Source organism: Aspergillus vadensis (assembly GCF_003184925.1).
Source record: "Aspergillus vadensis CBS 113365 unplaced genomic scaffold BO88scaffold_28, whole genome shotgun sequence".
Lineage (NCBI taxonomy): Eukaryota > Fungi > Ascomycota > Eurotiomycetes > Eurotiales > Aspergillaceae > Aspergillus > Aspergillus vadensis.
The window spans coordinates 41915-62227 of record NW_020292066.1 but is presented as its reverse complement, the minus strand read 5'-3'; the positions used below and the strand labels follow the sequence as shown (position 1 = coordinate 62227).

Here is a 20313-nt window from a genome sequence, read left to right as displayed (position 1 = left end):
AAGGCAAGCGGACCGGCGGCTCGTATGGGGCTTGGCACGCTAGCCGGATTGGGGGCTAGGCGGTGGGAAATGCTGAATTCCATCCACACAAACCTCGCCGCCGACTGCCATCTCATTGTCGCCGTCTGTATACGCAATTCCCAGGCACATATTCAACATGGCGGAGTAAGTCTTCCTGGTCTGCTTGATCTGATCTGGGCATTTGTATACTAATGCTTGCAATAGGAAAGAAGTCCCTCTCACGGCCGTCAAGGTCGAGGCCTTGGTATGCACACCATGAAAATCTCCCCATTCCCCCACCCGCCTTTTTCACGGCCGGCAGCAATGCTTACAGCGTGGCATACAGGTCGTGATGAAGATCATCAAGCACGGCTCTCAAGCCTTCCCGACGACTGCGACCGGTTCGATCGTTGGTATGGATGTCGACGGTACCCTGGAGATCACCAACTGCTTCCCTTTCCCCGTCGTTGAGGTGCCCGCCGAATCCCACTTTGACAACGCCGCTCCCAACCCGGCTGCTGCTGCCCCCCGCGCAAAGGCCAACGCCGCCTACGAGGCCGAGATGGTCCGCATGATGCGCGAGGTCAACGTTGACGCCAACAACGTCGGTTGGTACACCAGCGCCAACATGGGCAACTTCGTCAACATGAACGTGATCGAGAACCAGTTCTTTTACCAGAAGGATATGAACGAGCGCACGGTCGCTCTGGTGCACGATGTTAGCCGCAGCGCACAGGGAAGCCTGAGCCTGCGCGCTTTCCGCCTGTCTCCTAAGTTCATGGCGGCTTTCAAGGAGAACAAGTTCACTTCTGAGGAGTACGATACCCTTGACTCGGAGGGATGATAGACATATACTAATTGGTTTTTTCTGGCAGGCTGCAAAAGTCCAACCTCAGGTACCAGGACATCCTGGTCGAGCTCCCCGTTGAAATCCACAACTCTCACCTGATCACCTCCTTCATCCACCAGCTCCAGACCCCCGTCCAGGCGACTCCCTCCGATCTCCCCCCGTCCCTGGCCGCCTTGGAGTCGTCTCAGTACGCCAAGTCGTCCGTGCTGGCGCCCAACTTCGACAACCTCTCTCTTAGCATCGACCCGTTCCTGGAGAAGAACTGCGACCTCCTGCTTGACAGCATCGAGGTGCACCACACCGAGACCAACAACTTCCAGTACTACCAGCGGTCGCTCGCCCGTGAGCAGGCCAAGATCACCGCGTGGCAGAACAAGCGCAAGACCGAGAACGCCAGCCGCGCGGCTCTCAAGCAGCCCCTTCTCCCTGAGGACGAGTGGCAGCGGCTGTTCAAGCTGCCCCAGGAGCCCAGCCGCCTGGACAGCATGCTCAACAGCCGCCAGGTGGAGCAGTACGCTCGCCAGGTCGACAGCTTCGTGTCCGCGACGACGGGTAAGATGTTCGCCGTCAAGGGCAACCTGCTTCCGGGTGAGTCGGCCAAATAGATGGATGCGGAGGAACGGCTAGGAAAGGAAAATAGGAAAGGCGGGCGATGATGATTAGTTCTTGGAATTGCATGACCTTACGGCGTAGGGAGGGAAAACTTCTGTATCTGACGGGCTGTTAATATGACTCCTGTTTGCTTCTTCCATGAGAATTAGAACGGGCATGACTTGATACCATACCTCCTTACTTGACTGCTGCTACTGCTGCTGCTCTTTACCTCTTATTGTATTGATTATGATTAAAGAGTAGCTGATCCAGCCCTAATTCCGCCTTAGGGCAAGGCCAGTTACAGGCACGTGGTGATGACCTCATCGATAACGAGATAGATACTACTAGATAAGATCATGCCTTACCTAGTATTTCCAATGAACATAGACTCAATTCCTGTTTCAATAGATATTATGCATGATGTACAATACCAACACTGACATCTGGCTGGTTAGTCCACCCAAACACCCAACAGCAACCCACCTATAACCAAGACTAAAGAAGAAACAACCAGTCCGGCGCCTTCGCCGTCCTAATCGTCGACTTCCTCGTCTACCCCATCGACACGCTCAAAACGCGCATTCAATCTCCAACATACAACCAAATATACAAAGACGCTACAACTGGGGCAATTAACCGTAAACTCCTCTTCAGGGGTCTCTACCAAGGCGTAGGGAGCGTCATTCTCGCTACTTTACCAGCTTGTATGCCCCAATCCCCTCTAGCATTCATAACATATACTACCCCAAATCATCCACATTATACAGATTAGTAGATAATGAAATTAATATGTATGATGATGAGACAGCAGGAGCATTCTTCACCACCTACGAAGGCCTAAAACACACTCTCACCACTACACAACAATCTCCCCTTCCAACACCAATAATCCACTCGCTCTCCTCCTGCGTCGCTGAATCCGTCTCTTGCTTTATTTTGACTCCTGCGGAGGTGATTAAGCAGAATGCGCAGGTATACACCAATCCCAATCCCAATCTCTATCCCAATGACCCAAAGAAACCACCATCAAGCACAAGATCAAAAACAAATATAACCCTCCTCACGCTGCGCAAGTTCCGCCACAGACCATTATCCCTCTGGAGTGGATATACCGCGCTCCTGGGCCGGAACCTGCCCTTTACGGGGCTGAATTTTCCTCTTTTTGAGTATTTGAGGGGGTTGGGGGCGGGGTATTTACTTCGGTGTCGGAAGGGGGATGAAGGAGATGGGGAAAAAGGAGGAGGAGGGGATAGGGATGTGTTGGGACAGTTTGGGAATGTGCAGAGGGCTCTTATCACGGGAGTTTCTGCTGCTATTGCTGGGACGGTTTCGTCTGTTGTGACGACGCCGGTGGATGTGGTTAAGACGAGGATGATGTTGGGGGCTGGGAGTTCTACCAGCAATGATATTACTGGTAGTGGGGAGAAGAGGGGAGAAAGGAGGAGGTGGGGGGCGTGGGAAGTAGGAAAGAAGGTGTATAGAGAGGAAGGGGTCAAGGGGTTGTTCAAGGGAGGGGCGATACGGTCTGTGTGGACGGCGGTTTCGTTTGGGGTGTATCTTTGTGTGTATGAGGGTGGGAGGGGGTTTTTGGAGAATAGACGGAGGGAGAGGGAGATGGCATCGTCTTGAGTGGGTGGGATGTACAGCTACAATGTGAAGAGGGTATAAAGTCATCAGGTTCATTCACTCTGGTATATCCATCAAGCAGAGTCCATTCTCAGTAAGTTAATCGTACATCATGGCCAAATCGTATATCCCTTCAATGGCAAATATCGCTTCATGTCATTCGTCATTCCATTCGTAAAGAAAAGAAACATCCTCATTTCAATACCCCAAACCACCAGCTCAACCCAAATTGGTCAGTCTCTTGAACCAATTCGGCATCCTGGGTCCATTGACTGGCGGTGCATAACGATCGTCGTACGACCTCATGCCCCGGACCCGTTCGTAATCTGCGCTGCCTGAACTACGCTCAGACCGTCTAGCCTCGCGCTTTCGCGCCCGCAACTCGTCGATTTCCTGATCCGTCATGCCAGGATATCTGGCTCGTCGTCGGGCCCGACGCCGCAGCTCACGTCGTGCCTCCTCGTCCGAGGAGACCGAGTTCGCCTGGGCCGGCTCACCTGGACCAGGTGGCATGTCCAATACGGTGGCCACGACCGGTGGTGGTTCAGGCGGGTCGCTGGCTTGCGAATGCACCCAGGACGAAGTTTTATCCTTGCGTCCTCCGGACATCATCGGTGGTGCGCGCTCCGGTTCTGGAGCCCTGGACCTGCGACGTTTGGGCCTCACCCCCTCTTGTGTAGACCGTTCCGGACGGTAAGCCCTCTCGCCATCGTAGCCGCCGAGATAGAATTCTCGGGCTGCTCTGTCATCGACGGGGTGACGAGAGGATCGACGTTTGGACCGGGGCTCGTACGCGGCGGCTTCTTGCATCTCTGCCTCCCTCCGCCGTCTGCGTTCGCGCCGTTCTGCTGCTCTGGCTTCGGCTTCGGCCTGCTCTTCTGCCTCGCGGGCCTCTGCTTCTTCACGAGCACGGCGCTCTTCACGAGCTGCTCTACGAAGCCTTCGCTCTTCCTGGCGTCTTGCTTCCCGCTCTTCCTCCTCTCGGAGCATTCTCTCCTGCATCTCTTGCTCACGAGCTCTCTCTCTTTCCCTCCGTCGAGCACGTCTTTCTTCGGCTTCGCGCCACTCGCTCTCACGGAGCTGATCTGAGGGCGCCTGTCGAGAGGATCGCTTTGCTCGACGTGCTGCCCGTCTAGCTTCAACTTCGTCCATGTCGGTTTCCGGGAACCCACCTACTGGACCACCCTCAGTGACAAAGCCGTCAAGCTCAGCCTCTTTTTCGGCACGTCTCCTGCGAGCTTCGCGTCTTGCACGCCGTTCCTCTCGCTCTGGCTCTGTCATGTACCTAGCATCCTCATCACGATGAGACCTGGACTTTCGGCGCTCTGGAGGGTCCGGACGAGCGTTCTTCCGCAAAGAGCCGATGAAGCCCATGAGACCAGTGGGCTCTGGTTTCTTGGGAGCAGTACTTGATCGTCTCACGCGTCGCTCTCTTGGTGCTTCCACGAAAGCAATATCTTCTGGTCCCGAAAACACTTCAGCATCTTCATAATGCTCTTCTTGTCTGGACCGAGACTACGCACGAAGTTAGCATTGTGACAGAAGTTTATGGATGATATCACTGAAATCTTGCTCACCTTTCTCCTCGATCGTCTGTCGGAGTGCCTTGATCCCCTTGAGCCCTCCTTCGGGGCATCAATGTCGTCCCGGTCTACCATGACGATGTCCTCGTCTTCGACTGCATACGGATCAGGAGCGCCTAAGAAAACTGTTAGCAGCGCTACAGGCAGTTATATAAGAGAGTACTTACGAGATCTTCTACGAGATTCATGCCGTCTCTCTCTTTCCCTCCGGGAGGAACCGTGCACGCCCATCATCCTGGCGGCTTTATCCGGCATATCCCGGCTATCGTCCGGTGGAGGGCTGAGGAACCCGGCGTCGTCCATACCCACAGATGGACGCCTCGAAGTAGCTCTGGATGCGTGTGCTCCGTGTCTTCGACTGGACTTTGTCCTACTCGGCGGCGGCGGCGGCGTGCCCAGGACAAAATCAGCAAGAGTCATACCTCGGCTATTACGTTTATCCTTGTCAGAGGTCGACTTCTCTCCCTCGTTCTCGAGATCCCTAGACCTTGGTTGTCTGGTCGATCTCGACCTGACCATAGGTGGGGGTGACTGTTCCCGTTCCCGTTCCCGTTCACGTTCCCGTCTACGCCGATGTTCCCTAGTGCTGGGCTGCTTTTGAGGCGTTGCACCCCAAAATCCCCAGGATGCTGAACCAGGAGTGCGCTCAACACGGACACGCTCCTTCCTGGCCGGCTTCTCTGGTTCAGGCTCGGCGGGCTCGGTAGGCTCGGCAGGCTCTGGTGGAGGCGTAGGAGGGCCGCCCGCGCCTACATCAACTTCTGCCGCTGCTTCGCCAATCTCGGCATCGGCAGGGGCTGGTTCCACGACCGGAGGTGCTTTTTCTCGACTGGATACCTTTTTGGTCCGTTTCTTCGGCTTTTCAGGCTTGGGAGCAGGTGCTTCGTCGATCACCGGCTCTATATCCCGTGCTTGCTCGATCGGAGGCTCGGGAGCAGGAGCAGGAACGACCTCAGGCTCGAGCTCAGGTACGGGCTCGGGTTCAGGTTCAGCTATTGGCTCCGGCTCAGGTTCAGGTTCAAAAGCGGGTTCCGGTTCTTGCACTGGCTCAGGAATCGGTTCTGGCTCAATGACCTTCTTCTTTTTCTTCTTCTTTTCAGTTTTTGAGATGGGAACAGGTGCGGGGGCTGGCTCGGGTTCCGGCTCGGGTTGGGGTTCTGGCTCTGGTTCTGCAACAGGCTCAGGGACCGGCTCAGGCACGGGCTCAGGAGCCGGTGGTTCAAGTACAGGCTCAGGAACTGGTTCAGGTACCGGCTCAGGCACAGGTTCAAGTACAATAGCCTTCGCCTTCTTTTTGTCCTTCTTCTTTGATTTCTTTGACAAAGGCACCGGCTCGGGCTCGGGCACGGGCTCAGGTTGTTGAGGCTCAGGTTCTGGCTCAAACTGAGGTTCCGGCTCTGGAGCAGGCGGTTCCGGGGCAGGTGGCGGGGGTATATCGTAAAAGTCCTCCTCGTCGTCGAATGCGTCTGGGAAACTGCCTGGAACCAAATCCCTCGAGGGCTTTTTAAACTGAACCGGTTCGGGGTCAAAGAACTCGACAGGCTCGGGTTGCGGGGGAGCAGGAGGTTCCTCTGGGGGTGGGGCAGGCTCTTCCTTGGCAACCTTTTCCTTTGATTTCCCCTTCTTCCCTTGCTCCAAAACTTTGATTCGCTCTGAGACGGACAATTTGGCCGATGACTTGGTCTTCGAGGTGACAACGGGAGTCTTCGCTGGCGGCGCGGCTGGCGCGGGTGGTTCGTCGACAACTGGCGGGATTGGCGCTTCGGGCGCCTCGGGCATCTTTGAATCGTCAACGTCAATAAGTAAGTCATCCTCTGCAGGATGACTTGGTAGAGGTTCAGGTTCGGGCTCGGGCTCTGGTGCCGCCTCTATGGCTTTAGTCTTCTCTGATGACTTTTTCTTTGTAGTCTTGGGTTTGCCCATAGTTGCAGCACCTATGGTGGCCCAGAAACCCATGCCACTCTTAGGTGTCTCTTCCTCCTTGTAACTCTTCTTATTGCTCTTCGAAGGCTTGCTGTCGTAGTCATCCCAGAGAGGCTGTTCGGGGACTTGGTCAGTAGGTACATATCCCTCCGGCTCGGCAGTCCATCCCAAAGAGGGCGGTGTCGGTGCGGGCGGTGGAGGCTCAGCTGCGATCTTGCTCTTCTTCTTTTTCTTTTCCTTTGGAGCGTTCCATATCCCCCAGCTCTCCTCCTCATAAGTCTTTTCTGGAACCACTTCAGGGACAGGCTCGGGCGCAGGCTCTGGCTGTGGCTCCCAAGCTGGCTCAGGTTCAGGCTCCGGTTCTGGGGCTGGAGGTGGCGCCGGCTCTTCTTGAACAGGCTCAGGTACTGGCTCAGGCTCAGGCTCTTTAGGTGGCTCAGCATTCGGATCAGGAAGCTCAAAATCTTTACCCGGGATAGGAAGTCCGTTCTTAATCAATGTTTTCTCACGCTTCTTCCGGTCTTTGGATGACAAATTGTGCCAGTTATTATAGAGAGGACTGTCTGGTATCTCCGGAACCTTGATCTCAGGCTCAGGCTCAGCTTCTGGGATCGGTTCAGGTTCAGGCTCAGCTGGTGGCTCTGGCTCAGGCTCTGGCTCAGGAGCTGGCTCCGGTTCCTGAAGTGGCTCTGGCTCTGGCTCAGGCTCCGGCTCCGGCGCTTTGGGGGGCTCAGCATTGGGATCAGGAAGCTCAAAATCTTTACCAGGAATCGGAAGTCCACTCTTTATCAATGATTTTTCACGTTTCTTCCGATCTTTTGATGAGAGTGTGTGCCAGTTGTTATAGAGAGGACTGTCAGGTATCTCAGGAGCTTTGACTTCAGGCTCAGGCTCGGGTTCAGGTTCAGCTACCGGCTCGGGCTCTGGTTCAGGCTCAGGCTCGGGCTCAGGCTCAGGTTCAGCTTCCGGGATTGGATCAGGTTCTTGAATTGGCTCTGGCTCCGGCTCCGGTTCCTTAGGTGGCTCGGCATTCGGATCAGGAAGATCAAAATCTTTGCCGGGGATGGGAAGTCCGGCTTTGATCAGTGATTTTTCACGTTTTTTCCGGTCTTTGGATGATAATATATGCCAGTTATTATAGAGAGGGGTATCTGGAATTTCAAAGGCAGGCTTTGCGGGCTCCGGTTCAACCTCAGGCGCTGGTTCAATGACTGGTTCAGGTTCTGGCTCTGGTTCAGGTTCAGCTATCGGCTCGGGCTCGGGCTCGGGCTCAGGAGCTGGCTCTGGCTCTGGCTCCGGTTCCTTAGGGGGCTCGGCATTCGGGTCAGGAAGATCAAAGTCCTTGCCGGGGATAGGAAGTCCGTTTTTGATCAGTGATTTTTCACGTTTCTTCCGGTCTTTGGACGAGAGTGTATGCCAGTTATTATAAAGGGGGTTCTCCAGGAATCCCAAGTCTGGCTTCTCGGGCTCGGGATCAGGTTCCACGACTGGTTCAGGTTCTGGCTCCGGCTCTAGCTCAAAGACCATGCCCTTTTTCTTCTTATCCTTCTTTGGGACATCCCAGCCCGATGACCAATCATCATCCTTTATCTCGGCAGGCGCTGGCTCCTCAACGACTGGCTCGTCGAGGAGGGCATTCTTCTTACCCTTCTTGTCTTTCTTTTTGGTCGCAGGGCCCCAGGGAGAGCTCCAGTCATCTTCAGGCGGCGGATCGGCTGCGGCAGGAGGTTCAGGGGCGGGGGGTTCTTCAAGAAGAGGCTCGTCAGCCTTCTTCTTTTTCTTGTCTTTCTTGGCAGTTGGTCCCCATCCCCAGTCATCATCAGCAAATTCTGGCTCCTTCTTCTCTTCAGCACCCGGCCAGGCGTTATCTGATGTTGGTTCTTCTGCAAGAAGGTCGGGTGTCGACTCCTCTTCAATCCCCTTCTTCTTTTTCTTCTTGTCCTTCTTGGTCACAGGAATTCCCCAGTCGTCGTCTGGCTTGTTTTCCTCCGAGGCAGGAGGGGGTTCGTTGGCAGCTGGAGTACTTCCAAGGTCCGCACCGAAGCTGAACCCAACGGAGGCGTTCGACATGCCGTTGGTGCCGGAGAAGGACCAGGGGTTACTATTATCTTTTGGCTTGTCGTCTTTCATGCCGTTAAGGGTGTTAAGACCCCATTTATCACCAGAACCCCAATCTTGACCCCAGCTCCCAAAGCTGAAGCCCGTCCCTGGCGCTGCTGGAGGCAGACCCAAGTCTAGTTGCGGCGCACTGTCGTTCAAGCTTACGTCTTGGAACCCGTTGGACGCCGGTTCGGGCGGGCTAGGGTCGGCGCCCTGTTGACAAGTTAAGATTTATCACCTGTATCGCAGCGACGATGCATAACATACCTTGTCTTTCTTCTTCTTTTTCTTGCTGGTTGTTGTGGCAAAACCCCAACCATCGTCACCGTTGGCATTAGTGTCATCTGCCCAGCTAAGGTCGGGGGGAGCGGCGGCAGCGGCGGCGGCTTCTTCTGCAGCCCGCTTCTCCTCCTCTTCCTTGGCCAGCCGTTCCTCTTCTTCCCGTTTTCGTTGCTCTTCTTCTTCCTTCAATTTTTCCTCTTCCTCCTGTTTCTTTTTCTTCTTACTCTTGTTCGTGCTTGTCGTATTCCAGTCACCCCAGTCGTCATCTTCTCCATTATTACCGTCGCCGTTCCCATCTTGGCCATTGTCATCTCCTCCATTGCCACCACCTCCAGAGTCGCCTCCTCCATTTCCACCGGTATCACCGTTCTGCTCATCTCCGCCGCCCTCCTCTGGCTTGTCGCCTCCACCTTCCTCAGCCGGCGGTGTGCTCTGTCGCTGGGGTTGCGCGGCTGTCTTCTTCTTCTTATTCTTCTTTCCTGCTCTTTCCCGAATGCCCGTTGCAGACCCAAAATCGAATGGTCGCGATGCACCCTTAGACTTTGACTCATCTGTAGTCTGTGGGGGCGCGGGCGCAGAGTCCTGGATAAGACTCTTCCGCTGGGCTAAGGGAGCAAGCGTAGCGTAATGTGGAGGTAGATCTTTGATCACATCGTCATATGTAGGCGGTGGTGCATCATAGCCTTCGGGCTCGAAGGCATGGATGTCAGCTTCCAGAGCCCGCGATGATTCGTAGCCTAGTTTTCGCCATAATATTGTATCCTGCTTACAGGTCTAGCCATTAGCAACGGGAACAGCAGTCTCATGGCTAGTAGTTTATTTGCCATTGACCTCACCGTGAACTTACCTTGTTTTGATGTTCCACCACTTGGAGGACTTTGCCGTAATACTCACCACCACTCTTGGTGGTGTATCCTCGGGACCCGAGACACTCCAAAGTTAAACCATCTATCTGCAGCCAGCCATATGACAAGTCGCATGTTTCCTTCTGACGTTCGGCAGGTCCCAGCGGGGAAGGGAAGTGTACCCTCAGCGGAGATACAAATTCATCACGAGGGATTGTCCGCATAACCTCCATCCTGGAAAAACGACCGACACTCGTCTGACGACCAGCGACTGCTCTATGCCAGGCGCATGGATATCAAAGGACTATCGGCCCCAATTGAGGCAGTTGGCGTTCGAGCGACGAAATCGACGTACAAATAGGCGACAGCGCAGGAGCAATGAATTCAAAGACGACGGGGACTCAAAAGTGGGAAGGACCCAGGACTAATGGTAGTTACACCACGCGAAACGTCACGTCAGACGCCAGGCAGACCGAAACTTGCGATAAGGACTGGAGATGGGGCGAGACAGGAGTCGATCGACCTCAAAAGGAATGTCAGAGGAAGTGAGGAGATCTAGATTGACGAAAGAAGTTCAGCAGGGAGAAGCAGGGATACGAGGAGAGGCCATGGAATTCATGACCCTAGGGCGGTGGCAGACGTGGAAAGAAGGAATGGAGCGCGATTCTGCGGAAGATCCTCCCAGGCGAGAATGGGATTGGATGATTTGGTATGCGATGGACAGTGAGGAATGCGAACTAGTATACGTCGGGAAAATCAGCGGTCGCTCGAAGGTGAGTATGGAAGAAGCAAGTAATACTTGAAGACGGGCTGCGGGAGTGCCACCCAAAGTAAATAAAAAAGTTCGAGGGAAAGAAAAAATGAGTGAGACTGCAAACCTTTTTTTTTCTATTCTGCTCAAGTTTACAAGCAGCTCTTTGATTTGATTGATCGGCGTATACGGAGTAAAAGCGTGTGATTTGATTCTCCGAGGCCCAGTAGCGTAACCCGGTGGCTGGGGAAGTGGTAATGGGCCAACGGGGCAGCGGGATCGCTGGGAAGATGCCGGTATAGTCGCACGGCGCGGTAGGTGAGAGAGTCTGTGGATGTGGATGTGGATGAAAGTTTTATTGGCGCATCCAATGCAGCGACCAACGAGGGACTGAGAAGTATCCAGGAGTAAGTACTGTGGTGTTATGTACACTGTAAGTGAGACTTGAGAAGAACGGCAGTAAAGCCGGCGAGCAATGGGATAATGAAAGGGAGTCAGTAGTCACGCAGGCACAAGCCAGTCACACACCCGGTTGGGTTGCGCGCAAGGACGGGGGCGGTGGGCAGATGCTCCTATCGATAACGAATGCCCCCCTCCTTCGCGGTGGGAAAGCGTTGGCGCGATCGACGAGTCGGACTATGAAGGTATGTACTTTAGTGGTGGTATGTACTGGGAAGTACATACACTGACTGACTGACTTGCAGTGGTTGCGCATATGCCTCTGGACGGGTAGATTGGTCTCTCTATATGTATGTAACCATCGGGAATGACCTCCCTCCCTATCATGCAGAAAGGAGCCCGTCATCACTCAGAAGGGGGGGGAAGGAGTCTGAGAGAGCCCGACAAAGGGTATTCAGAGCATTACCAAAAAGGGTTTAAACAGTCCAGGGTATTCGTTGTCATTCTCTTCCCGGCATCAAGTGGGGTCGAACATTATTATTACTGTACTGCTTTGATGGAAATGGAAAGTCTGCTGAAGGAAAAAGAGGAGCTAAAAGATCACCGGTTCCTTGGTTCGACTTGCGGACATCTACCAAGTAACTTACTAAGACTAGACTAGTATCTACCGCAGCTAAAGTAAACAAATCAATGGCTGGTCAATGGAAAGTCGCATAGGGCATCACTGCAAGAGAAAGAAACACAGGAAGAATCACCATTCATTCCAATATCACGCATGTCGGACATATCAGATGCTGTCTGTCCCTGCCTACTGTCAATACTGTATGGAGGGAATTAATTCATTGATCCTCCATCTGAGCCTCGCAATCTCTTCGATCTACCACCGCACGTGCCTCCAGATCTATGCAACAACAACAGCATAATTTCCCAATATTGGTCCGAACTTGCATTCATCATCATGCGGAAATCCAAGAAACCCCGTCCAGTCTCATTCTTAGGCAGCCAAAATGCCCTCTGCTCCCCTCTCGTTCTAAATTCGGCGAGAAACTCGGATGTCAGGAAAAAATAAAACGACCACCCCATTCTTGGGTGGATGCGGTGGCCTCTTTCTTCACCGCATCGAAGGCAAAGACCCCTCCACCAGCCTATGAGATCACGTTCTGCGCAACGGAGACCCAACCACTGGCCATTCGCAGCTCCCCTTCGTCGGGGCTCTTTGACACCGTCGCAGTTAATCCGGTCAGACTAGTCCTGATACACCACTATGTACATCCACCAGCTCCGCCTGAGTATGTCTCCTCCCCCATTATCGTCCGAGTGTGCTGTACAGTTGTCCATCCTGTTGAGAATCTCCGAACGTCCGCAATTGCTGCATCGCATGCATTTTCTAGACCCTGGCTGTTTCCCGTGCCCCGCCGCGGAAAAGCATATGCAGTGATGCACGCCGATTCTACAGCCACTTAGTTGCTGCTATCTACAGGCTGTTACTGCTTGGGGAGTTGCGTTGAATGCATATACCATATGTTGATACTATTCATCATAGCAGACTCCCCTGTCTGCGGTCTCTGCATGTATCCAAATTGGGACATTTCTAGCTTGACGCGCTAAATCGCCCTTTTAAATTGAAACACCCCGGCAAGAACGGGCCAGCCCGCATACAATGCAGTTCAGGGAGAGAAAGAGTAGGTAGGGTACTACGGGGCCCTGGAGGGCAAGTCAGGTACGGCTTGTTGACAATGACTCATATGTCCGTCGGACCGCTGCATCATCCCAGGGCATGCGTACCCACCACATGGATACGATCTTTTATGCCCAACACCCGGAGATGTGCGTGCATCTATCTATCGTATGTCGTTGAATAAGCAGCATGCAGTAAGTAGTTCTTCTTACGACGACCTCTTAATTGACTCAGTAGACCCTTCACCGGTCATCGGCTTGAGGGACATGGCGTTGGTCTAGAATTCGAAGATCCTAGGCTGCGCTCGAGCAATATGCAGTTTGACCAAGCAGATACCCGTCCAAAACGACACATCCAGAGGACGAGAAATGTCTCAGCTCTTATGGGTGGGAGACCGTTGATCGTTGCTGTGGATAGATGGCTATGACTCCTGCGCAGGCACGTGGCTCGGGATACGTCACTGTATCGCGACTATGCGGCTTTTGTGAGCCCAGCCAGGCGTCCCATTGTTCCTACGAGCACTTGATCAACAAGGAAGGATGTTTCCTTTCATAGGGTACAATTCCCTCAAGACACGTTACAAATGGAGAATACAGGTGCACGAAAACATGGAAGGCAAGCAGCTAAGACCGAGTGGGCAAATGACACACCATTATCCCTAGGACCCGCCTGCAGAATCTTGAAACACAATCGACCTTCCTGGTATTGAAACAATCGTCCCACCTCATTACCTGACAGTCATACCACAATGCTTATACAGGATGCTCATTTAGTCGCGTTCTTTCCCACATAGGGGGGATCCTCGCCATAGACGACCTTGTATTCCCGGGCGTACCGGTCGGCATCAACTTCTTGAAGTCGCACGTATTTCTATTCGCTGCATTAGCATTCCTTCTGACAACAATTCAGGAGAGGCGCAGCAAGCATACCTGTTTCTCTGCAGCGGTCATGCCTCGCCATTCTTCCGCAATCCGCACACCACGCTCGGGGATGGACATGTACTTGAGGTCACCAGCCTGATGGCGTTCCTCGGCATAGAACAAATACGCGATCTTGGAGCGCTTGACCAGGCGAGGGTCATGAAGAGGGAAGAACTTCTTGTTCTGAATCTGGGCGAGTCTTCGCCGGGCGTCGTTGGCTTGCTTAATCTCCAAGGGACTGTGCGAGTCGAGCCACTCCTTGTATTCCTTCTCGTAAGCTTCCTTGTTGGTAGCAGCAGTAGCGACAAATTGCTGTAAACAGACGTCAGTATCACGAAGCCTCTCACGTCTTTTTGTAACCAACGAACCTCGCGCTCGGCTTCACTGATGTTCTTGGCACGGTCGGCGGCCTCCTTGAATGCCTCCTTGCCCTTCAATCCCTTCCCTTCCTTCTTGACCTCCTCAAGCTTGCTCAGCATAGTCAGGGTGAAGTGGTTGGTGAGCCTCTTGGGCGGCGTAAGAGAGGCAGCCTTCAGCTGCTTCACAAGCTGTCTCAAGTCGCTCTTCTCCTTAGCTTCCTTCTTGGCGGCTTTCTGCTCATCGGTGAGCACCTTCTTTGCCCGGGGCTTCTTGGTAGTCTTGGTGGACTTCGTAGACTTGGTCGTCTTGGTGGAAGTCGATTTGGTGCTGGCGCGCCCCTTGGGGGAAGCCGCAGTCGCATAGCCGCTGGTCAGGTGTCCGGAGAGGGCAGCGGAAAGAGGTGCATATCTGACATTGGGGGTCGAGAAGCGACTCAGAGCGGCGAGGGACATGCGTCTAACATGACTCTGAGAGATGGCCTGGCGAACGGGACGAGAGAAGGCCTCACTAAGCTGGAGGTGTTGGAGAACACCCCCTCCGCACCGAGCTAGGTTCAAAGGCATGGCCCTGAACAATGGTAGTCGCGTATCGGAGAACCGGAGTAATATGTAAAGGGTAGGTTGCTAAGTGACCAAACAACGATCAGTCGAAGGATTCGCCCTTGTGCAGGATGCCTGTCAGTGACGAAACCGGGGAGGCTGGGGTCGCGTAGCTCAGTCGTTTGGGAGATGCCGAATCGGGTAATGAAGCTCTCACGTGAGTATTACTGATATCGGTATCAATCACGTGATAGATAAGTGGGCTCCCTCGCCGCCTGAGGCGCGAAAGCCTCTTTAGTTTGGGAGAGAACAGACCGTCGGACACCATCACTTCGACCACACCTTGAGCTGTTCTCGCCACCGGGTTCCTATCGGCAGTGCCTGGTTTTCGCAGAAAATAACTAAACTGTTTCTCATAATTTGAATGGAAGGGTAAAACTCACTTTAGTATCCTGTCCACGTGCTCGAGCTTTTTCCTGAGTCTCAGTAATACTCACTCATCGTTGGCCTGCAACAATGGCTCGCCACGGGGATACTCGCTCACCATCACCTGTAGGCAGCACGTATTCCTCATCCAGACGGAATCGCAGAGACGATGATCGCTATGAGAGGAGCCGGCGAGACGTTGGCAGGAGTTATCGCCGATCGCGCAGCCCTGAGGTACGCATGAGCTCATTTTCTCCATCTGATGCCATTAGACGGCTCTAACAATCTCTTTCGCCTGGCTACAGAGACGATACCGTGAACGCGAACGTGATCGCGACCGTGATGCTTACCGGAGATGTGACCGCTCGCTAGACAGACGCGACGAAGACTCTTATCGACCTGGTCGGAGAGAACGCTCTCGCGATCGACGACGGTCCCGGGAGCGCGATGATTACCGTCGACGAAGCCGCGATAGGGATTATCGAAGCAGGCGAGAAGATTCCCGCGACAGGGCTCGAAGGCGGACAGATGATTCTGCTGACTTGAAGTACAAGTCTAGACGGGACGATAGCCGGGATCGGGCTAAAGATGCCCCTAGGTCTCGTGAGGTAAGCTCCAAGCCAGTCCTCGTTGCTTTTTCCTGTCGCATTGGATAAACGCATCTAACACGGATTATAGACTTCGAAGCCGTCAACACCAGCAGCCACCGCGGCCCCGACAGAGGACGAAAAGAGGGCGGAGAGACTCGCCAAGCTGGAGGCATGGAAGCAGAAACAAGCCGCTGAGAAGGAAAGGAAACAGCGAGAAGCTGCTGCAGCTGGTGGAGCGAGAAGTATCTTAGAAGAGATTGATCGCAAGTCTGGTTTGTCACCGGCTGTCAGTTCTCCCCAATCTCCTGCAACACCAGGCGTTGATGCTACTCCCGGTACATATACTGGGAAGTTTGATCCAAAGGCGATCGCAAAGAGTGCTTCTTCTACACCCGCACCCCCGGCGGTGCTGGGCAATGATGTTGCCGTTCCGCCATCTGTCAAGCCAGTTACTACTATTCCCGCTCAGGTTAAGCCCAAGCCCGCTACAAGCGGTGCTTCAGGTATGTTGTTCTCTCAATTCCGATTGTCATAGAGATCTTTGCTAATTTCCTTCACAGCTACTTTAAAGGCGAAAGGCAACGTTGGTCGCTTTGGCCTAGGAACCAAGCAAGCAGCAGATACCGAAAAGACAACGGCTACCAAGACCTTAGGATTCGGAGAGGAAGAGTCGACACGGAGGAAGTTGGAAAGGCTACCTACGCCTCCATTAGAAGACGCGAAGGATGTCAATGGAGCTGCAGATGGTGCCGCTGATGAGGATGAAGATGATGTCGACATGCAAGACGGCACCGAAGAAGAGGCTGCTGCTGCGGCACGAGCTGCGGCGGAGAGGCGAGAAGAACGCTTGCAGAGCGAAGCTATAAAAGCTCAGTCCAATGGTGCCGAATCGAGCGACACTGTAATGGGCGACGCTCCTGAAGCCGCCGACAACATGGAGGTCGATGCTCAGGAAGAGGAGGAAGTCGATCCTTTGGATGCATTCATGTCAGAGCTTGCTGAGTCGGCACCACCAAAGAAGAAGGTCGGCGCCAAGTTCTCGAAGACCAAAGAGCAGCAGCCTGAGGCTTTGTTCGGTGACGAGCATGATATTGATATGACTGCCGTCGGGGATGGGGATGCAGATGATTTCCTCGCTATTGCGAACAAGGCCAAGAAGAAGAAGGATATCCCAACCGTTGACCACAAGAAGGTTGAGTATGAATCCTTCCGGAAGAAGTTCTACACGGAGCCCTCTGATCTGGCACAAATGTCGGATGAAGAGGCGGCAAGTTTGCGTCTGGAACTCGACGGAATTAAAGTCCGTGGTGTTGATGTTCCCAAGCCAGTCCAGAAATGGTCTCAATGCGGGTTGGGAGTGCAGACTCTGGACGTAATCGACAAGTTGGGATACGAGAAGACTACCTCGATCCAGGCTCAGGCCATTCCTGCGATTATGTCCGGGCGTGATGTGATCGGTGTGGCTAAGACGGGATCTGGTAAAACAATCGCCTTCTTAATTCCCATGTTCCGACACATCAAGGATCAACGGCCGCTGGACAATATGGAAGGTCCCGTTGGTCTGATCATGACGCCTACTCGTGAATTGGCCACGCAGATCCACAAGGACTGCAAGCCATTCCTCAAAGCTTTGAATCTCCGAGCCGTTTGTGCTTATGGTGGCGCTCCCATTAAAGATCAAATTGCTGATCTAAAGCGTGGTGCTGAGATCATTGTCTGCACACCGGGCCGAATGATCGACCTACTGGCAGCAAATGCTGGTAGAGTCACTAATCTACGCCGGGTCACTTATGTGGTCCTTGACGAGGCAGACCGGATGTTCGATATGGGCTTCGAGCCACAGGTGATGAAAATCATGGCCAACATTCGCCCTGACCGGCAGACGGTGCTTTTCTCAGCTACATTCCCTCGGAATATGGAAGCGCTGGCTCGCAAGACCCTGACAAAACCGATTGAGATTGTGGTTGGTGGCAAGAGTGTCGTCGCTCCCGAAATCACCCAGATAGTCGAAGTGCGCAACGATGACCAAAAGTTCGTGCGTTTGCTGGAACTCCTGGGTAACCTGTATTCGAGCGACGAGAATGAGGACGCGCGTGCTCTCATTTTCGTTGATCGTCAGGAAGCTGCTGACGCCCTGCTTCGTGAGCTCATGCGCAAGGGTTACCCATGCATGTCCATCCACGGAGGCAAAGATCAGATTGACCGTGACTCGACCATTGAGGATTTCAAGGCTGGTATCTTCCCTGTGTTGATCGCCACATCTGTTGCCGCTCGTGGTCTGGATGTTAAGCAACTGAAGCTCGTCGTAAACTACGATGCACCGAACCATCTTGAAGATTACGTTCACCGCGCAGGACGTACGGGACGTGCCGGTAATACCGGAACAGCGGTCACATTCCTCACGGAGGACCAAGAGCGCTACTCCGTCGACATCGCCAAGGCCTTGAAACAAAGTGGACAAAAGGTGCCGGAGCCGGTGCAGAAACTGGTCGACGCTTTCCTGGAAAAGGTCAAGGCCGGCAAGGAGAAGGCCAGTGCCTCTGGATTCGGTGGAAAGGGTCTGGAGCGTCTGGACCAGGAGCGTGATGCTGCTCGTATGCGTGAACGGCGCACGTATAAGACTGGTGAAGAAGGCGAGGATGAGGAAGAGAAAGAAGAGAAGAATGAGCAGGCTGAGGAGCGATTCAACAAGGCCATCTCGTCTGTGCAATCCACGGCAGCTCCATCCCTGCCTGGTGTACCAAAGGGTATTGATCTTGATGGCAAGATTACCGTGCACAAGACCGAAAAGGATCCCAACAGCACGTCCAAGAATCCACTGGACAAGGTGGGCTCAGCCGTTGCGGATATCCACGCGCGCTTGAGTCGCGCAGGAGTGATGAGATCTGGAGTGCCCATCGACAATCGCGGGCCCGATGCCGGCGCCTTCCACGCCACCTTGGAAATCAACGACTTTCCTCGTAAGTCTACCGCCCATTGTATTGAGTGTCAGATGCTAACTTCCTTACAGAAAAAGCTCGGTGGGCCGTTACCAACCGCACGAACGTGGCCAAGATTTTGGAGGCCACGGGTACATCCATCACTACAAAGGGCAGCTTCTATCCTACGGGCAAGGTGCCTGGGCCTGGCGAGAACCCCAAGTTGTATATTCTTGTTGAAGGAGAAACGGAGCTGGCCGTGACGAACGCCATGCGCGAGTTGATGCGACTGCTGAAGGAGGGCACCATCGCGGCGGCGGACAGCGACGCACGGGCACCCGTGGGAGGCCGCTACAACGTGGTTTAGTATATCGTTGTACCATAGACATATTATCGATAGGCATTCTAACTCCAGATGACCATCTCATGTAGACATGAAATAGAGGAAAACAACGATAAGATAAACTAGGTTGCTCTGGTATCAACAGTAAACACAAGTCTTAACAAACCGAAAAAGGCAGTAATATATCCCGCTAAACCGCTCACGCACACACCCATAAATATATCAACTCCACGCAACCAAAACCACAAGCCCCCCACCCACATACAGATACAGAGTAGTAGTAATACTACATACTACTGCCACCTCCTCGCCTCCGCCGCCCCATCGGCGTCCCTAGCAGCCACCTCATCCCGACTAGCCTCATTCAACGTCTGATTCTGCGTCTGCGCCTTCTGCGCCGCTAACTTGGTGCCTAGTTTTCCTTTACTCCCGGCTGCAGATGCGGACTCGGCTCGTTTCTGTTCCAATCGTAGTTGTAACATTAGCCTAGTAGCCCTAGTAGATAAACCCACCAGAAAATATCACTGTTAAAGGAAAGGAAGGAATACACACCTGCGCCGCCAACGCAGCTTTCGTCCTCGCATCCGCAGTCGCATTATCCCCATTACCTTCCCCAGCAGCAGGCGACCCTAACGTCCGTCCAGAGGGTCCAGAACCCCAGTTCGAGGCGGGTTTGGCGTTGGAAGGGAGCGGGGCGCGCGGGGCGGAAGAGGAATCTTTTGCTGGGGGGTTCGGGCCTGAGCCGAGGACACGACCGGGGGAGGAGAAGGCGTCCGGTTGGTTTGAGGATTTGGAGCAGATGTTGCCCATGTTTTTGGTGTGGCTTTGTTGTGCGGTGGTGGTTCGTGCGGGGAAGGTTTGGATGGTGGATGGTGGATGGTGGGTGGGTGATTGGGTGATTGGTGGGCTTGTATGAGAAGGTTATTGTATTGTTAAGGATGGACTGTGTTGAGTGTGGAGGGTTGATAGTAGATAGTGAGTTAAAGGTTGTGGTAGATTGTGGATAGTATGGGGAAGATAGTGAGGTTGATAGGTAACAGTGATAATGATAGTGACGCGGAGGAGGATCCGGTCCGGAGGCAGCGGGCGGGCACGTGGGTAGCGTTATCCGTTAGTCGGTAATGTTAATTGTAATTGGCACATGGGGAATGGGGAACGCGGCTGTGAGGGGGAGGGGTTAATTAGTATCTACGAAAAGTTTCTGTAGATTCTTGTTTGGAGATACATATGTTTCATTCAAGTGATATATGGATTTCTGAGAATATATTGTTTCCTTTTTGATCTGCATCAATTTACTGCTAAGTCAGAGACTCAGAGTTCACCGATGGACAGACAAGGTTGTGGTGGTGAAACTTTGCTGCAGTAATGTCAGTCAGGTGATGTTGTTTACTGGTATTTTTCATATTCACTAATCATTGATAAGACATATTAGGTAGAGATCGAGTCCTTCCTAAATGGGGTACCGATGTTACTCCCGTCTGGGTCAATCAAACAGTATCAACCTCAAACACACCAATATGCAGGAGGGCATCATTTATGTGCACTGGATGCTGTCCCACTTCAGCCCAAGGCGGCAACTAAGTATT

At 53.4% G+C, this 20313-nt stretch overlaps 7 protein-coding genes across 7 annotated transcripts; 4 read left to right on the top strand and 3 right to left on the bottom strand.

The window, feature by feature from the left end:
- Nucleotides 1-157: 157 nt before the first annotated feature.
- BO88DRAFT_438403 (putative eukaryotic translation initiation factor 3 subunit EifCh) lies at nt 158-1833 on the top strand (the record flags this gene model as incomplete). The annotated part of the gene is made up of 4 exons (XM_025709668.1): nt 158-165; nt 226-265; nt 347-816; nt 876-1833. The coding sequence occupies 4 exons, from the start codon at nt 158-160 to the stop codon at nt 1453-1455; spliced, it is 1098 nt and encodes a 365-aa protein (XP_025558541.1). The 3' UTR covers nt 1456-1833.
- On the top strand, nt 1811-3073 carry BO88DRAFT_472246 (putative mitochondrial carrier protein; the record flags this gene model as incomplete). Its single annotated transcript, XM_025711741.1, has 3 exons — nt 1811-1894; nt 1959-2148; nt 2253-3073. The coding sequence occupies exons 1-3, from the start codon at nt 1862-1864 to the stop codon at nt 3071-3073; spliced, it is 1044 nt and encodes a 347-aa protein (XP_025558540.1). The 5' UTR covers nt 1811-1861.
- Nucleotides 3074-3289: 216 nt separating this feature from the next.
- On the bottom strand, nt 3290-10036 carry BO88DRAFT_457652 (uncharacterized protein; the record flags this gene model as incomplete). The annotated part of the gene is made up of 5 exons (XM_025711005.1): nt 3290-4585; nt 4648-4769; nt 4821-8889; nt 8944-9720; nt 9806-10036. 5 exons carry the CDS (start codon nt 10034-10036, stop codon nt 3290-3292), a joined length of 6495 nt encoding a protein of 2164 aa, XP_025558539.1.
- A 128-nt stretch (nt 10037-10164) lies between these two features.
- Nucleotides 10165-10700, top strand: BO88DRAFT_152028 (uncharacterized protein). Its single transcript, XM_025701524.1, has one exon. It carries the CDS (start codon nt 10301-10303, stop codon nt 10604-10606), a length of 306 nt encoding a protein of 101 aa, XP_025558538.1. The 5' UTR covers nt 10165-10300; the 3' UTR covers nt 10607-10700.
- A 2253-nt stretch (nt 10701-12953) lies between these two features.
- BO88DRAFT_491107 (HMG-box domain-containing protein) lies at nt 12954-14612 on the bottom strand. The gene is made up of 3 exons (XM_025712831.1): nt 13920-14612; nt 13561-13863; nt 12954-13501 (listed from the first exon to the last, which is right to left on the bottom strand). The coding sequence occupies exons 1-3, from the start codon at nt 14472-14474 to the stop codon at nt 13397-13399; spliced, it is 963 nt and encodes a 320-aa protein (XP_025558537.1). The 5' UTR covers nt 14475-14612; the 3' UTR covers nt 12954-13396.
- A 158-nt stretch (nt 14613-14770) lies between these two features.
- On the top strand, nt 14771-18838 carry BO88DRAFT_408067 (DEAD/DEAH box RNA helicase). Its single transcript, XM_025707617.1, has 5 exons — nt 14771-15110; nt 15182-15484; nt 15555-15969; nt 16027-18426; nt 18477-18838. Exons 1-5 carry the CDS (start codon nt 14967-14969, stop codon nt 18749-18751), a joined length of 3537 nt encoding a protein of 1178 aa, XP_025558536.1. The 5' UTR covers nt 14771-14966; the 3' UTR covers nt 18752-18838.
- Nucleotides 18799-19759, bottom strand: BO88DRAFT_408066 (uncharacterized protein). Its single transcript, XM_025707616.1, has 2 exons — nt 19280-19759; nt 18799-19185 (listed from the first exon to the last, which is right to left on the bottom strand). Exons 1-2 carry the CDS (start codon nt 19535-19537, stop codon nt 19021-19023), a joined length of 423 nt encoding a protein of 140 aa, XP_025558535.1. The 5' UTR covers nt 19538-19759; the 3' UTR covers nt 18799-19020.
- Nucleotides 19760-20313: the final 554 nt, after the last annotated feature.